Source organism: Daldinia caldariorum, assembly GCF_022478825.1.
Source record: "Daldinia caldariorum strain CBS 122874 unplaced genomic scaffold F4812scaffold_3, whole genome shotgun sequence".
Classification (NCBI taxonomy): Eukaryota; Fungi; Ascomycota; class Sordariomycetes; order Xylariales; family Hypoxylaceae; genus Daldinia; species Daldinia caldariorum.
This window is the reverse complement of record NW_025953039.1, coordinates 1,432,978-1,449,550: the sequence shown is the minus strand read 5'-3', so window position 1 is coordinate 1,449,550 and position 16,573 is coordinate 1,432,978. Positions and strand designations below refer to the sequence as shown.

The 16,573-nt window shown below is 47.9% G+C and overlaps 2 protein-coding genes across 2 annotated transcripts; both read left to right on the top strand.

Moving 5' to 3' along the window:
* Nucleotides 1-7,689: 7,689 nt before the first annotated feature.
* F4812DRAFT_418470 (uncharacterized protein) lies at nt 7,690-11,789 on the top strand. Its single transcript, XM_047933255.1, has 3 exons — nt 7,690-7,759; nt 7,938-7,993; nt 8,063-11,789. Exon 3 carries the CDS (start codon nt 8,170-8,172, stop codon nt 11,122-11,124), a length of 2,955 nt encoding a protein of 984 aa, XP_047792957.1. The 5' UTR covers nt 7,690-7,759; nt 7,938-7,993; nt 8,063-8,169; the 3' UTR covers nt 11,125-11,789.
* A 384-nt stretch (nt 11,790-12,173) lies between these two features.
* Nucleotides 12,174-16,417, top strand: F4812DRAFT_418452 (uncharacterized protein). The gene is made up of 2 exons (XM_047933254.1): nt 12,174-12,844; nt 12,909-16,417. The coding sequence occupies exons 1-2, from the start codon at nt 12,445-12,447 to the stop codon at nt 15,977-15,979; spliced, it is 3,471 nt and encodes a 1,156-aa protein (XP_047792956.1). The 5' UTR covers nt 12,174-12,444; the 3' UTR covers nt 15,980-16,417.
* The last annotated feature ends 156 nt before the right edge of the window (nt 16,418-16,573 follow it).

Genomic DNA, 16,573 nt, shown 5'->3' with positions numbered 1-16,573 from the left:
TTTGAAAGAAGGCACTTCCAATGCTCGATGGTTAGGCAAGGGTCTTCTGACATCATCAGCACTTATGTTCTTCTTCCTTCGGCCTGCGCACGAACGCTACCCGAGAGACCCATTGGGCGATAAATGTATAGAGCGGAAGTAGTCTCGTTAAGCGAATAAGTAGCAACAAGCAATATTCCCCATTCCAACATACATTCTCATCGTTACGCCACCCATCTTAGAGGGTTGCATGAATTATGCTATCAATTAGATGTTTGCTAGGACAATATGGAGGTCTGCTCTGGGTAAACAGATCAGAAGAGATCAAAAGTAACCTCATTAAGTGGGATGCCCAGCGATCAGGTTGATACAGTTACGCGAAATGTTAAACAAGATCAGGGGCTGCGCGGCTCTAACCTCTTGCCACCACTGCCTGTAAGTCTCGGCTGTGTGCATTTCCGACAAGACTCCCGATGTAAGAAGGTCATACATACCTTAGGTACCTAGCTAGATAACAGGGTGAAATCCAGATCGCAGCCCTTGACGGCGCCTCAGATTCTCACCCTAGTCAACTTAGAGCTTAAATCAAGACCGGGCATTGGCCCACAGGCACAGCCGCAGCCTAGGGTATTGCATATCCTGCTAACAAAATGATGTCAGAGGCAAAATGATTAATCCTCTTGATCAGTTTTTCAGCCTTTCCCTATCAGTACCTATTGGAGCTGGAGAATAAATCACGACGATAACCGACAACTACTCTACTTCCGGGCATGATTAGTCGGGATGACAAGCGTACTTCCCGATTCGCGTTAAGATGATTATAGAAGGAACTCATGTTGAATTAACCTAGTCCACCGGAATAGGTAGCTCACTCGTGCATTAAAATTGAAGGTAGGATGCATTGGTGAGAGTTTGACCACAGCCTTCACTTCAGCATTGGCCTTAGAGCCCTAGACTCTACTAGTATACATAACTTCCTTCTATTAGTGCGCCAGTCAAGAGCTGCATAGCGACCTAAAAGGGGGCATATATGCGATGACTCGTTTTGCCCCATCGTTAGAGCAACCCTTGGGCCGTACGAATATTTCTTGGTTTACATACGGTATGCTTCTAGGGATGGGCGACCAAAGAGCTCTAATGCGAGAACTAAATCCCGGTTTTCACCTATTCGACTCCTTCAGCACCTGAATTGCCAAGTATTATACGTCATGGGAAGTTAACCGCGATTCTAATGGCACCATTCCTGGCTTATTGGCGATAAACTCCATCCCCAAGGAACGGGTACGATGTGGATAGGATCTAGTAAATTTTAGCATGTGCTCCATTCAATATCCAGACTAGCCAAAGGCTGTCTCAAGGCAGTTTATAGGAAGTCTGATATATCAAGAAGACGCGATTACCTACATTGGAGCTCTGGATCCATGCCTAACCTATATTGCCGTGCATACGAAGTATCTTCGACGGGGTAATGTTGCTTGAGCGGTATACTGTACCTGTTTAGGGGCAATCTCCGCTGGTTATGCACCTCGACAGAAGAGCCCAAGATACCCCGTCTGTCTGTATGCCATTAGCACTGCTTTAGTAGTGGTCGACTATGCAGGATACCCAAGGCCCTCAAAACTGCATGATAGAGAGAAACGGAGCCCTGCCTGAGCATCGGACCTGTCATTCACTGAGATATATATATACAATGCAACAACAGTGAGTAGTATTGCCACCTATAATGTAAGTCGGTTGAAGTCGGGTTACCATCAGTAAACGCCGCTGCCGTTGTGAAATTCCCACCCGTACGAGTCAGAAATTAAGAGTGAATGAGAAGCTTACCTATCGACTTCAGGAAGGATAGTATCTATTACTTGGCACGGGCTATGTGCCACATGTACTCTTTTCCACGAAGAATAGGGGCTGGGTTATAATGGTGTACAGTCTTGCCATGAGAACTCATCCAAGCCCCGGGAGTTATAGTACGCTTAAGCCCTAACTTCGTTACAACTCCCTTGTGCGTACTAGTTATAGCCCAGGATCGGCAGCGTTGTCATCTTGGATGTTACATTATTTTCTAGACACAGAGACGAAATTCTTCGCGTCCTTTGTTGCCGCGGAATAATCTCATCTTAGGTAGCTTCTCAGGCTACGGCCTTGAGTTTGGCAACATAATACTAGTTGGGTTCAATTATATGTTGATTTCAGACTCACGGCTGACTTGTTTAATACATTTCAAACAACAATCTTATCATATTGAGGAAATAGATCCCTAGTGCCCAGGCGAAGATTATGTGAAGTTTCACATTTATTCCTCATGCTGAGTTGATTCACATCACCTGCCTCACGATAACCTCGCATAGGCAGAGTTGGGGGACTTTAATACTAATTGGTACCAACTATCATTTTATCTGTTTGTATTCCAAGAGTTTTAAACTACACATGTTGCCTAACTGAGCTCACGATGACCCCGGGGTAAATGAGCCACACAGAGGGGTACGAATGCTTGGGCAATTACAGAAGTTATTCATGCATTATTTCAATTTGAGAAGACAGCACAGCTGAGTATAATGCGTGATCGTTCATTGAATGTCTATTTGATTGGAATCTGATGTAGTATGTATTTCATATCATCAGTTATACTATGGATATCTACTGGACCCGAAAGTCTTCTATCTCTCCTTGCTCCCTCTTCTCTGGCTTGTGGTTGACGATCTATTTTGCAGTAACGTGTATACATTGGCTCACACAGGTTCAGCTCTAAACAATCTTAGGTTGCCTATTGTGCTATACGAAACAAACAAGCAAATGGAACTGCTACACTATGTACAATTTGTATGTTTTCATACTTCTAATCAAGTTTGACTATTATTATAGATAGCTTACATAGCGTAACAGACGTAAAGGCAATCATCACAATCATCTCGAGTGTAACTACACGGCGACCACACGGGATCAGGTTTATTAGCTGTTATAAGTAGTTGGATAGGTACGTATACGTACCTACCTAGGTACCTTATTGTAAATGTGTAAGTTAGGCATATTTGCCCCCAAAACGTGCTTTACTATTTATGGTTAAATATTGTCAGAGGGCTTTAAGGGACTATAAACGTCAGGCTATTGTAAGATGTCAGCTTCGGGCGCAGTGCGGTAACGGCACGCGTCTATGAGAGGATGACAACATTGGGGGTTACCTTAGGTTAGGTAGTCTATTGGAAGGCTTTGTATCGACGATTTATCGGGCGAAGAGAAGAGAAATGCCGGGAGAAAAAAAAAGTAAAAGTAAACAACTTAGGTCAGGTTAGGTACCTGGTATGTAAACTGTATGGCTCTCGAGATCAGCCATGCCGAAACAGCCGCGATCGAATCTACTTGTCGAAATCGTCAACGACCGCAAGGGGCTAGGTAGTACCTAAGGGATATCAATAGATCTTGTTCCAGGCGGATGTTAGAACTTGGCGTTAAAAAATTTATGTGATTGGGGGGTTCGCCTTGCATGCGCCAATTCCCAACTCCATGTAAGCGTAAGATTACGATTCGGCCTAGTCAGGAACAAGAGCGGTGCTAATGTAGTAGAGTTGCAGCGGACTAACGCAATTCGATGACTGAACGAGTGGACGATGGCGCCCTTCTCGTCTGCGTTTTTTCGTCTGGTTTATCCGAGCAAGACTGCAAAAGGTTCAATAGTTTTCTATTTGTTTCTTTTTCTTACGAGTATGCCGAGAAGCACAGCCTGGCGATGTTGCTCACCCTCCTTTACCATCGTTACTATGGTATATACCTACCTACCTAAGTACGTATAAAAATGGTTATGTAGTGAAATACCCCCGGTCTGGCCTTTCTACGGACAACTCACATCGAAAAAGAATGAGACGAATACACACTCTGGAGATATATTTCGGAAATAAATTGTATTCGTCGGAAAGGACTTTGGTTCAAACGGGATATTGTCGATCTCTTATACCTGAGCCTACGAAGATCTCATGGAAGCTTAAATATCGCGTGAGATCGGCTATTTTTACGATGGGTATAGTAATAAAGAAACCCTGCTGGGGCTTTTCGATAGTCAGGAACCAGATCCAAATAAATCCTGCGCGGCACATTCTGAGATCAATAATACAATAAATACATTGATAAGTAAAACCTCCCGTTCGGAGGATGGAGAGCCACGAGAATCCCAACTGCATGGCGGGCACACGAGACGCAGGTACACACACACATATATATACTTACACGTACCTAACCTACGAACATTGTACCAACCGCGTGGGCGATAGGATGGGCGCCTTACGCCACGCCCAGATTATTGAAAAATCATTGGTGAGAAAATTCGAGCTTCCGGATCTGGGTCCCGGACTGCATTTTATTTGCTGCCCAGGGCTATATATCGCAAACTACACCAACGGCGTTTTCTGTATCGCATTCTTCCTCCGTTCTTATGAAGGCGTCCATCTTGGTAACAAATGTATATCATTATCTATATATGTACCTACTAGGTATGTATTAGGTATGTATTAGGTTAGATACCTGTAGGTATGCCATCTCGCGTTTGCTGTTAATACGACGTAAATCGTTGAGAGATCGGATTTATCTACGATTTTTAAGTCTGACAATAGTCTTGTTGTTCACGGACCATGAAACCACGATCCACTACAGTTGGTTCCGCGGATGCCCCCCAAGCGAGAGCTAAAAACCAGGTGTTTTCTCGTGTTCAGATCATCAGTCGCCATGGGCTCGGACGGAAAATAAACATGGGTGGTTTATGGAGTCGATGAGTAGATGAGAGGTAGATACCTAGCAAGTGGGTAGGCTTAACCATAGTAGGCCAAAATAGGCTTGGGTAGGATGGACAAAATATGCAGAGCGGAAATTCACAAGGTGAGATGTCCAACATGTCCAATATGTATTCCCACGTAGCTGTGCTACATACATATCAGTCCTACGTCCGCCGGGCTGTACATATGATGGACAGTGACCAAAGTTGTACACAGCATTGTCCCATTTTGGCTGGGGAGTAGTAGACTTGGATCTGGCCTTACTGTGATTTGAAGCACTCGACGTAACAGGATGGGGGAAGAACTAGTATTGTCAGCGACGGATGCAGAAATAGGGAATAAGCGGGCTGGCGGAAGAGAGGTAGCCGCGTGTTCAGCTTTCCCGAAACAAACTGACTGGGCCTTTCCAGAAGGTAGGAATTGTTTTAGAATCTTAAACAGTGGTGAGCCCTAAACCCGAGAATCTGGTTTTGCGTTAGGTATTTCCCACTGCTCGACTCTATGGCTCATACGATACCTACATTAGGTACCTATTTATTATTGAACCTGGACAAGGTAGTAAAAATGCCGTAAAGCCCTAAAAGCCTTAAGGCTGGGTTATCCGAAAAGAAAAAAAAAGAAAAAGAAAAAGGGTTGACATGCCGCAATGCCGCAGTGGCGTAATTCGCTATTGTTAGGTACCTATGGTAGGTATGTAGTAGTAGCTGACCATCGTACCAATGGAATCATTTGACTCTGTGAAACAACGTATATATTATGAAGAAACAATACATCTTCAAAGGATGCCATGATTTATCTATCCACTGCAGATATACTGGGGTATTTGGGATCTACTGTTAGGGAGTTTCAACCGGATGAAACAGGCTCAGGTTCAGGTTCAGGTTCAGGTGTTGACTTACTATATAACAGAGATCCCGTGCTCAAGCCCACATCCACGTCTAAGACCAAGCCTGAGCCGAAGTCGAAGCTCACAGCCAAAGTATTGGAATACCTATTGGAATCAAATTCCATCCTTTTCCTCCTCGTTTCACCGCTGACGTTATTTGATCGTACCCAAAACTACAATTGTACACCCTCTTCGCCGGACGGGCAGTTGATTTTAATTTACTCGTCCGATAATACCTAAAGACGATGGAGGGCCGGTGAGAAAGCAACATTGAACAATGACGGAATATATTATCGCAACGCCACGGCAAGTATGGATTAACAAATAAATGAATTGAATGAAGACCTCAACCAATCCCCACCAAGTGGTGGTGCGATAGTGCGATAGGTGCACATTAGCAAAGTCCAAGACTTTGAAGGAAATTAATAAATTGCCTTTGAGGTCGCAATGAGGGCGCAGCCAGCTTTTTGGAGCCAATTGGAGCCAATTGGATTTGAGTAAAATAACGGTAACGACCGCTACTTTCTGCTAGGAGGTACCTGTATCTGCTATTTCTACTAGGTAGTATGTAGGACTATAATCGGACCAATTAGGCATGCATGAACCGGACCGGGGTTAGATGCATTAAGAAACCTGATCTAATTACGCGTCAGTTAACTAAGAGAACTTGTTTTCCTACCAATTGCTGTCTTAGTCACCTTCCGTTTTGCGGGTAGGTACCGCCATCTTCCAAGTATTCCAGGTATTTTCAAGATGGATCTGCAGGTACTTCATCTTAGTGGAACCCCCCCAGCCCCTACATGCTGCCCCTCTACATACCTGTAAATCACGCCAGTTGCTCTATGTATCAACCTGCATTGTGCAGCAGAGTGCAGCGGGAACCTCTACAGCACATGCCCGCTTTGCTTTTCATCCAGCCCGTCTGTAAGCCCGGACGTCGCAGCCTTGACATTGTTATTGCACAACCTGCATATATCTCATATATTTGATCTGCACAAAATGTGTGCGCATGCACATGTTGGGAAGCCGGGAGTTGGACAGCGAGAGCCAAGTCGAAATATACCCGCTGCGCACGAGGCATTAGCATCGCCATGATATTTGTCGCACAACATTAGTAGAGATGGTACAAGATCCTAAAGAAGAAAAAAAAGGGAAGAAAAGAAGAAGAAGAAGAAAAGGGGTTGAAAGGGCTGAAATGGACATATTTGTTTGTGGCAAGACTCTAAGATTTTTATGTGCTTTAGCATTCCATTCAGCTTTCTTTCGTCTTATTTCTTATTTCCCTTCTTCATTGTGTCTCTCTCTCTGTTTCTCTTCTTACCTCATAACTGGTCTTTGGTTCTAACAATAGAACCTAACCTTAGTATGTCCGACTTCTGATGTACCTGCGGAGCTAGCAGAGCAAGAAGCGCCTTAAACAAATGTTTTACATAGTACATTACTACATAGTACCTAAGGTAGCACACTTGTCTGGCTGTCAAAGCTCCAAAAAAAAGGTTGGCCCTGGCCTTATTTCCCAAAGAAGAGGGTCCAATATCACTCCCCACTGCCGCTAATCTAGTTATGTACTAGACCGGCGTAATTAGCCATCTTGCTCCACCCCCTTCTCTAGCCCCCCCGGTCCGTCTCCCCTGATCAATGAACAGACTGATCAATAACGAGGCACCACCCCTGGGATTTAGTGCCTTGGCACCTCGAGCCACGACTCCTCTTCCACACTTTCCCTCTCACGTTTCCTTCATCAGTTTCTCATTTACCCCTTCGACCTGCCTGTCTTTCGCCCTCCACCCTACCTCTTCCGTCTTTCGCTCTTTTTTCCCTTTCGCCGACCTCGTAAGGTACACCTTTCGACGACAACACTCCCCCTTCGGCGCTGGTCCTCCAACCACCTTGGAGCCTTGACCGCTAATCCGACGACTGCTTTGTAGTCGACAAGATATCGGCAAGACCAATGCATCGCTGAAGAATCGCCCGCGCGATACGTCGTGAACCACCATATAATATAACGAAATTGGAATTGCAATATTAGATCTCAGTTGACGATTTATTCGTCGCGCCGCTCTTTTGAAAAAAACAAAAAACCAACAACAGCAACAACCAACTACTACGTAACAAAATTATTCTGCTTGCAAACAAGGTCAGTAAAAAGCGTACATGGAGCACAAGAGTCATCGTCGAGAGAGGTTGGAAGATATGATGGACCGACATTTCCTTGACCCCACGTATGCTTGATACGGGGGATCTGTCATGGATCGGTCGTGCACTCTTGACATTGAACATTACAGGACGGAAAGTGCTGACAAACTTGTCCACAGCATCCACTCGTTGACATTTTTTGTCAAGTACATTCGTTCTAAATTATCCTGACATAGTAGGCCATCTTACCCAGCTTGGATCTGTTTCCTCGCCGACTGGTGAGACTAACCAACCCATCCTCCAGTTACGATTTTGCATAGCCGTCGATCTTGACCATATTCCCCCGTCGTAGCTATCAGACTAACTGTCAATCTGCCTGTCGAGAATTTTAAACCTTAACCTTAAGTCATCATGCATAAGGGGTCGTTAGTCGTAGCCGCCTTAGTGGCCGCTGCGTCACTAGCAAGCGCCGAGCCGGAGAACAGACCAAAAATCTACTTCCCCAGGCAGGTTAAGAGGCAGTATACTAATCACACCATTACGAGCTCGGCGTCGCAGAGTACTCACAGCGAGTTGTCGGACTCGACGACCTCTTCCTCGACGAAGAAGGACACGATTTCTGACTTGCTGTCGAGCCTCCTCGGGGGTTCTCCGGACGCGAGTGATTCTTCGATAATAACAAGCTCTTCGACGACAACAACGAGCTCGTCGATCACTTCGTCTATCAATACTCCTTCCGTGACGGGCACGTCGTCCACAAGCGAATCCGGATCCCAGTCCCAATCGACGCCTCCGTCTTCATCCTCCCAGTCCCAGTCATCCCAGTCTGAACCTGTGTCTCAATCTACGGGCTCGTCAGCTAAGCCGAGCAGCAGCAGGAGCGACATCGTGGGCTCTACTGGAGGGGTTCCCCCGCTAATTGTGCTACCAACACTTAGCTTAGATCTCCCGACTCTATTGCCGCCAGAGACCACGTCTTCTTCTGCTAATAAGACAGCGAGTGCGTCCTCAACTGCATCTCCGACGGAAACCTCGACCGAGACGACGATTGCTGCTCCGACTACGACTGCCGAGTCTAACAATGGAACGTCCACTGTCGATACGAGCGCTTTACCTGTAACAGAATCTACGATCGAAGCCAATACTACCACGGCACAGCCGACTTCTTCGGGTATTCTTATAGCTCCTACCGGTGTCGTGACTCAGTCTTCAAGCGCTCCCGCTTCTACGAGCTCGGATGGCGGACTTATCGGCGGTTTAACTAGTGTTGTTGGTGGAGTCACGAGTGCCCTGAGCGACGTGACGAGTGCGCTGCTCCCGGCACCAACTGCCAATGTTACCGAGTCCGGCACAGGAGCGAGCACAAGCACTGGTGTGGATGCTTCTATTGAAACTAGCGCGAGCAGCACAGACAGCGGATTGTTGCCCACTCTTCTGCCCACCTCTCTCTTCCCAACGACGACGTTTCCCGGCACTGCCCCCACCACTTCTACGGAGGTTGGTACGAATAGTACGGACGGCGGTTTGCTGCCGACTCTGTTACCTACGTCCCTCCTTCCCACGTCGTCGTTACCGGGAAATGCTCCTACAACTTCCACTGGAGCCGGCGCAAATAGCACGGATGGCGGTTTATTGCCGACGCTTTTACCTACGTCTTTGTTCCCGACCTCGACATCTTCCGGCATTGCTCCTACAACTTCTGCAATTGCTACGAACAGCACGGGCGGTGGGCTGCTACCAACCCTTTTGCCTACGTCTCTATTCCCGACAACGTCGTTTCCTGGCACAGCCCCCACGACTTCTATCCCCACGATTTCTATCTCGTCCAATGCTTCTACTGTCTCGGTATCAAGCTCGGAAACCCCGATTTTGTCGCTACCGCCGATCTTGGGAGGATCGACCTCGTCAACAGTTTCAGCGTCGACGACCATCATTGGAAATACTACGGAATCAACAACTGCTTCATCCACTGGTCCAGTCCCAACGTCTATTATCGGAAATACGACCGAATCAGCGACTGCTTCTTTGACGGGATCCAGCAGCGTCAGTCTGCCGACGTCTACCGTTCCAGTTCCCAATAATAGCACAACGACGACCGAGTCTAGCAGTCTGTCAACTGTTACGTCTCCTACGGTGCCACTCAACTCTACAGCATCGTCGACACAGCCTCCTACTTTGTCGTCGAGTGTCGTCTCAGTTCCGGCTAACTCGACCGTTCCCCCGACTACTACCTCCGAGCCGCCAACTACCAGTGAACTTCCCACCACAAGCTCAAGCTTTGTGTCTATTATTGTGCCTTCGACCAGCTCTTCTATCATAACTACGCCCACATTCACACCTACGCCCACGTCTACTTCGACAAGAACCACTAGGCCGTTCACTAGCGCCACGGCGATTGCAACAATCACGGACTCGGAGTCTTGGCTTCCGACTACGATCATTGTTCAGTCATCTACTAGTACCCCCAGTACCGGCGCGACCCATACCGCAACAGGAATTCCGACGTCCCTACCTAAGGCCATTACTCCCTTGACGCAGCCGCCAGAGCAGCCCGAAGGTACCACGCTCATTCAGATTTCATTCCTGTTCGGCGAGAATTACCAGCATCTCGTGGACGAACCCTTGGCTGCTTCCCAGATGTTCGTACTCTTGCCTCAAGGTCTAGCGTTCGGAGGTGGTTATGACCTTGACAGAGTCAAGATGTTAAGCATCAGGCCCTATGATACAACTGCCCGCTTGGGTTACATTACCTCGCAGGCCATGGTGTACTATCCCACTGATGGTATTGCCCAACTCAGTGCCGATATTGGGTACCCTACGACGCCTTTGTACAACCATAAGAACCCCTTGGTGAGGAACTTGACGAGCGAGATTAACCCGGCTATCGGTATCATGCCGGGCGATGTACTTGATGGTCTTCCTGGCCCTAGTGGAAACAGTGGTGACGGTTCAACTGATGCTGGCACTCCCAACAACAATGACCCATTCGATACCCAGGGTCCTAATGAGAAGACAACCAGCGCGCAGCAGGGAATGACTGCTGGTATCGCTGTTGGTGCTGCCAGTGTTGCTGGTGCGTACGGTGCTGCCATGTTCATCATCGCCCGCCGCTACAAGCGCAAGAAGCAGAGGCACCAGCGAAGCAGCTCCGTTACTTTGCCTTCGGAAATGCGACAGAGCGGAAGTCCGGCTTTGATGGGTGGCGCATTGCTGAGCCGAGATTTCACGAGCCACCCGGGATACGGTGGGGCTGGAGCGAATACTCGTGACAGCCAGGGCAGTGGGAGGAGTGGAATGAACAGCTCAGCACGCACCGCGAACATCTCGGCGCCTGTCGCAGCTGAGAACTCTCTTGGCTGGAACTGAGCAATCGTCCAGGACCTGCACGTCACATCCGTTTCGTTTTTTTATAGTTCGATACCCATCCAGGAGGCGTTGCCAAGCCACTGTGGGCGGCCTGCCTAAGGAATTGCGACCATCGTGAGCATTCACTGAGGTTTTCTTATGATTTACATTCTCATATGGTTGGTTTTATCAAATGATATTTGAATATGCCACCTCAAAAAAACTTAGCTACGAATCCTTAGCATCGACGAAGATGTCAGCCCATCTTTTGCTGGCTGGTATCTGATGACCGAGGTACTTTAATCTAATGCGTTTGTTTGCGCTTTATTTTTTTATGGGAGCGGGAAGGGAGGCAAGATGCTTCGTTACCGGTTTGGAGTAGAGGCTGAAAGGAGAAAACGGATGCTGAAAGACGGCTCTAGAGGGCCCGCGGCAACAGCTGGCCGTGGAATTGTACATTTATGACTATCACGCCTGCTCCGAATAGACATGTCAAAAATTCGATTGTGGTGTTAAAGGAAGATCGATGAAAAAGACAAGTCGAGATAAGCTAAGAGCGGCCCTCTAGAGCCGTCGCGTGTAATGGTTTGATATATACCACGAATAGACGAAAAAGGAGAATTTACTAAAAAAGTTCCTTTTGTTGGACTTGTCTACCTAACTTTGTATACTGAGAAACTTTTTTTCGAGCATTGTGTTCTATATCATCTAGTTGGCAAAGTGGCTTGGTGAGTGTTTTTAATTTGGTTATTTTTTATTTATTAACGACCAAGTTGGTAGCCGCTACTAGAGTTATTTTGTATGAAGTATATTATATACTAGTCACGCCTGAATATAAACTTTCATTTGTTCTTATGTTATTTGAGAGTTGAGCCTCCTTAACTTGTCTGATAGGTATCATACCTAAGGTTAGGTACCCGGTTGGTATGACTAATGTTAGGTATGTACCGTTAAGTTAGGTTAGGTAGTAGAGGTACCTGCGCCTGCGTATTGCAAATCTGTCGGTGAATCTTCGGACCTAATCTTGGATATCGGGCCCTAGAGGTTTAGGTAGGAGGCAAGTAGGTAGGTACATAGGCAGCTGCTACCTAGGCCGTTAGGTACATCGTTGCTCGTTAGAAAATACCCAAGGAAATTACCGGCAGCGAAGCTAGTCATCCTCAATTTTCCTCCTCAGCTTTTCAACTCCTCAACTTCACTGACTTTCATATAACACCGCAAATTTCATAGCGCGCCTTTTTTCTTCTCTCGCACGCAAGAAACGTACCAATCATTGACTGTGCCATATTCTACTGCACAGTCAGAAACATAATCCCTGCTTATTTTCTTCCGCTCTACTTTATGCAACGAGGGCTTTCCGACATCTCAAATCAGATTCAACCAGATAACACTTCCCAGTCTTCTAAACCCCTCCGACAACATGGCTTTCAGCATCATGACTCCAGTAGCGAAGCTTATAGCTCCCTGCTGCAGCAGTCGTCCGGCGGTGGTGTGTCACCGCGATCTGCGCGGGGAGTCGCTGGAGAAGGTGTCTACCCGGATTCTCTCGAGGAGCGATTGCGCCGATTGAACGTTGCTCGTGGCGAGCCGAATGCGACCCGATCCGCGGCCCCAGGCCAACGTATATCAGAGTATGAGAACGCATTGACACCGGCTATACCGAAACAACCTCTCGGGTTCAAAGTTATTAAACGCGCGGATGCGGGTTCTGACGGCGTTCAGCTTTTAGATTTCCCTAATGGTATGCTAACATCGAATGGCCCCTCAATAACTACTGGGGCTTTAGTTTTAATTATATATTATAGAGATTTTAACGCACATCTTATCGCATTTACATCCCGACTCTCACGCGTCTGTAGCCTTGGTATCGAAGCGATTTTATTCGCTAATTACCACCCCTCATGCCTGGCGCATGGCATTCCAGCGGTTCTTTCCTGGACAGGACGCGCTGGTTACGGCAGCGAAGCCTCATGGTAGAGTTTGGCCTCAAGATGATTCGGATTTCGTGCGATCAGAAGTCCGTCATTTCACCCGGCTCACGCTACACGCTTCTTGGCGCAGCGAGTACTTTCTAAGAACTCGACTTCTCCGCAGTCTTGTTAGGGGCAAGCCGGGGTCTAGCGCTGGAGGCATCGGGTCTTCTGCGAGGACCAGCCAATCTAGCAAGAAGGCAAGTGCGGTTTTAACCTATAATACCAAAGTCCCTACACCAATAACCCATATTCACGCTACCTTTAATACCGGCGGGAAGAAGGCGCCTATGGTAGTTCACGGCGCATCGGAAATGGGGATTGCTAGTGCTAGTGATCCTACCTGCGGCAAGGTTGAGAAATGGGGTCTAGATGAGATGAGCTTTGCTCAACTAGACGAGGTCGTACCGTTTCTTCTACCTTACGGGGTTGGTGAAGGTCCAGCAGCGGTTCCTAACGTCATGGACGTCAGTCAGCCGTATGGACTTGTCGCGGGAGAAGGCTTCCCCGGAGGTCGCGTCTTTTATCGCTCAAGTAGCGAGTATAGGGGCAAGTATCTGGGCCAAGAAACAGGACTTATTGAGGCGCATCCCGACATCCCCAAAATCCCCGAGCTCTCTGAGAGTATCTGCGCAGTTTGGATTGCCAAATCATCGACTGTTCCCTCTATGACCCAATCGTTGGTAGGGATCATGACCGGCTCATCCTTGGGTGTTGTAACTTCATACGCGCTTGGTTACGATTCCAACAGTCCACGATATTCTGCAGGTGAAATGAGTGCCCGTTGGGTACTCTGCCCTGGCGTGCCTATTGTCGCCCTCAAAGTTGATGATAGCTATAGCCAGAAGCGTAAAGCTCTCGGTCGGGTCTGGGCAGTGGCGCTGAACGCGTTGGGCGAGATATACTATCTAACTCAACCCCCGACTGCACCTACTAGCAAGACAAAGGCCGATGATACCGTCAAACTTGCATGGCATACAGGTCGCACAACCTCTTGGCATTTGGTAGAGGCTAGCCGACGACAGGCGCGCATGGACGAATCGGGTAAAAACGCAGTTCGCGGGGCCTATTCTCCAAAGTCGCCTTCGAATAGTATGGGTCTAACTAAAGACCAAATGGCCGCTGAAGCCCGTGAGATTGAACGGTTCCTCCGCTACAAGCCAGCGCATTTCCGTAAGGTGTGCTATGGTTGGGACATGCGCCGAAAACTTGAGGTAGATTTTGCCAATGACGATGGAAACGGCGCTGGTGAAAGTGTTTTCATCTTCGATTGCGCACTTGAGGAGGACCAGACTTCGTCTATCAAGAGGTTCCAGCGAATTACTATGGGTCGAAGCCAGTCCAATACTCAGTCAATTCCCAGTCCAGATACCGCCGCAGAGATAGCTCCTGTTTCCTCGATGTTCGGTGGTGGTAGTGCGAGATCGCCTTCTCCGAATTCGCCTAGCTCGCCGTTACCCAAGCATGTGTTGTCAGCTTCGGGCAAGTCGTCTCCGCCAAGTATGGCTGATACCGGAAAATCAGACCTCGATGGTTGGTCTGAAACGTGCTTTTGCTCCAAGGAACTTAGTAATTCACAGATAACTGCGAGCGGCATAGATGCCTCGCAACTCGCCCTGGTCACTTCTTTTGAGGATCCTTTGAAAGATGCACCGGGGTTTTCTTCCAGTAGCCCATCAATACCAACCAGGCAAGCGCCATCAGATATTCCCGGGAGACGGGCAAGACTGTTCGGTGTGGGTACGAATAAAGGGAAGGTTATACTATGGAATGCGCGAGAAGTTCATACTGGCGATGGTGTACATCCCGTCAGAATCATTCAGACGGAATCTCCTGAGGTGTCTTCTTTGGCTTTATCAGCTCTTTATCTGGTGCATGGTGGCTCCGATGGACTTGCCCAAGCCTGGGATCCTCTAGCATCTACGCTGGAGCCGCTTCGTACTATCAATTCCCGATCCTCAGGCAGGATGCCTCGTCATGTACTTCTCACCAATCCTGCGGCACATACCGCAAATTTCTCAGCTGTGGGGGCCATCTACCTAGATCCCGACCCAACAGCTTTACATGGAATAGTAGCGTTTGGAACCTTTGTGCGCTACTGGGCCTATAGTTCTTCAAATCATGCGACGGGGCGCAAGCGTCGACATCGTCATTCTGATATTCACGGTCGTGTCACCGGTCGACGCCACGGCGGTGGCGTTGAGGGTTATATTGCTGCCGAAGCTGAAGAGCTACGAAACGAGCAAGAACACAATGCACGGGAACAAGCTCGACTTCGCTCTCGCTTCGGCGTTGGTTTGGGGGACTTGACAGAAGAGGAAGCTTTGCGCTACGCCGAAATGGTATCTCAAGAGTCTTTCCTTCTCGACGAACAACGCCGGATAAGCGCTAGTGACACGGGGTCCGCTGCGGATTTCGAGACCACGTCGAGTTCTGGTAGCACCGTCACTCCCGACCCAAGTGTGACGGGACCAAGTCCTCTAGCAGCTAGTTCCAGCGCCAATAATGATGCAGCGGACGAGAGCGACTACGAGCGCCAAATCCAAGCCGCGATTCGTCTGTCCCTTATGGAAGACGTAAATGACATGGGGAGTTCGCCGAGAGCCAGTAGCTCTGGAGAGTACGGAGCCCAGATTACGATCAAGGATAAGCGAAATAAGAAATCTTCGTCAAGCAGCTCGCCCCCGTCAAGCCACATCCCCGTCGTTAAACAAGCCGAGTCTTCGAGCCTCGCCGTAACAAGCCCGCACTCGATTGCTGACGATGATCTGGAGTTTGCGCTGCAGCTTAGTCTCGCGGAAGAGGAGAGCAGGAAGGCGAGTTTGGCTGCTCTGGAGAACGTGAACGAGGAGTTTCCTACGCTTGGGGGAACCGGTTTGGGCAAGGGGAAGGGGAAAGCTATTTGATTCCTCTGTCCACGCTCCGCTTCTCTTCCCCCAATACAGGAGTAATTTCGTTTCTGGTATTATATTAGTTTTGTATTTTTTCGATTCGTTCTATATTTTTCTCCCCTTGACCCGCTGAGGGGGTTGAATCAGTTGGCTTTGCAACACCTCAAATTTCGTCCACGGTTATTCAGAAACCGCCAGATTATGTGTCTCCTGGTGAACATATATACGATCTTCATATTGAAGCTATATTATATGCTCTGTAGTGTTTGCAGCGTGGTAGAGATTATTATATGACCCAACCTATTCCTTATCTTGCATTTAATTTATTATCTTCGCGGCGTATGATAAATGGTGCTGTGAAGAGATTCCATGTCACACAATTATTAGTTACTTGTTAAGAACAAACAGCATTTACTTAAGAGAATGAATGATCTCTTATTTTCTTTTTTCCTATTTTTCTGCAAACTCGCTCATCATCTACCTACTAGGCATAGCCGAAATCGCCTACACCAAACACCGCACAGGGCGGATTCTTTCAATGCGTGCCCCCCTCCCCCCTCGTAGCATTAACACAGTAAGTAGTACGTAGTAGTACTGCCGGTGATTCCT

Bases quoted from the DNA above. Each gene is read 5' to 3' on its own strand.
- F4812DRAFT_418470 (XM_047933255.1), top strand. From the start codon at position 8,170: ATGCATAAGGGGTCGTTAGTCGTAGCCGCCTTAGTGGCCGCTGCGTCA.
- F4812DRAFT_418452 (XM_047933254.1), top strand. From the start codon at position 12,445: ATGCAACGAGGGCTTTCCGACATCTCAAATCAGATTCAACCAGATAAC. The intron at 12,845-12,908 runs GTATGCTAACAT...TATATATTATAG, and splicing joins GCTTTTAGATTTCCCTAATG to AGATTTTAACGCACATCTTA.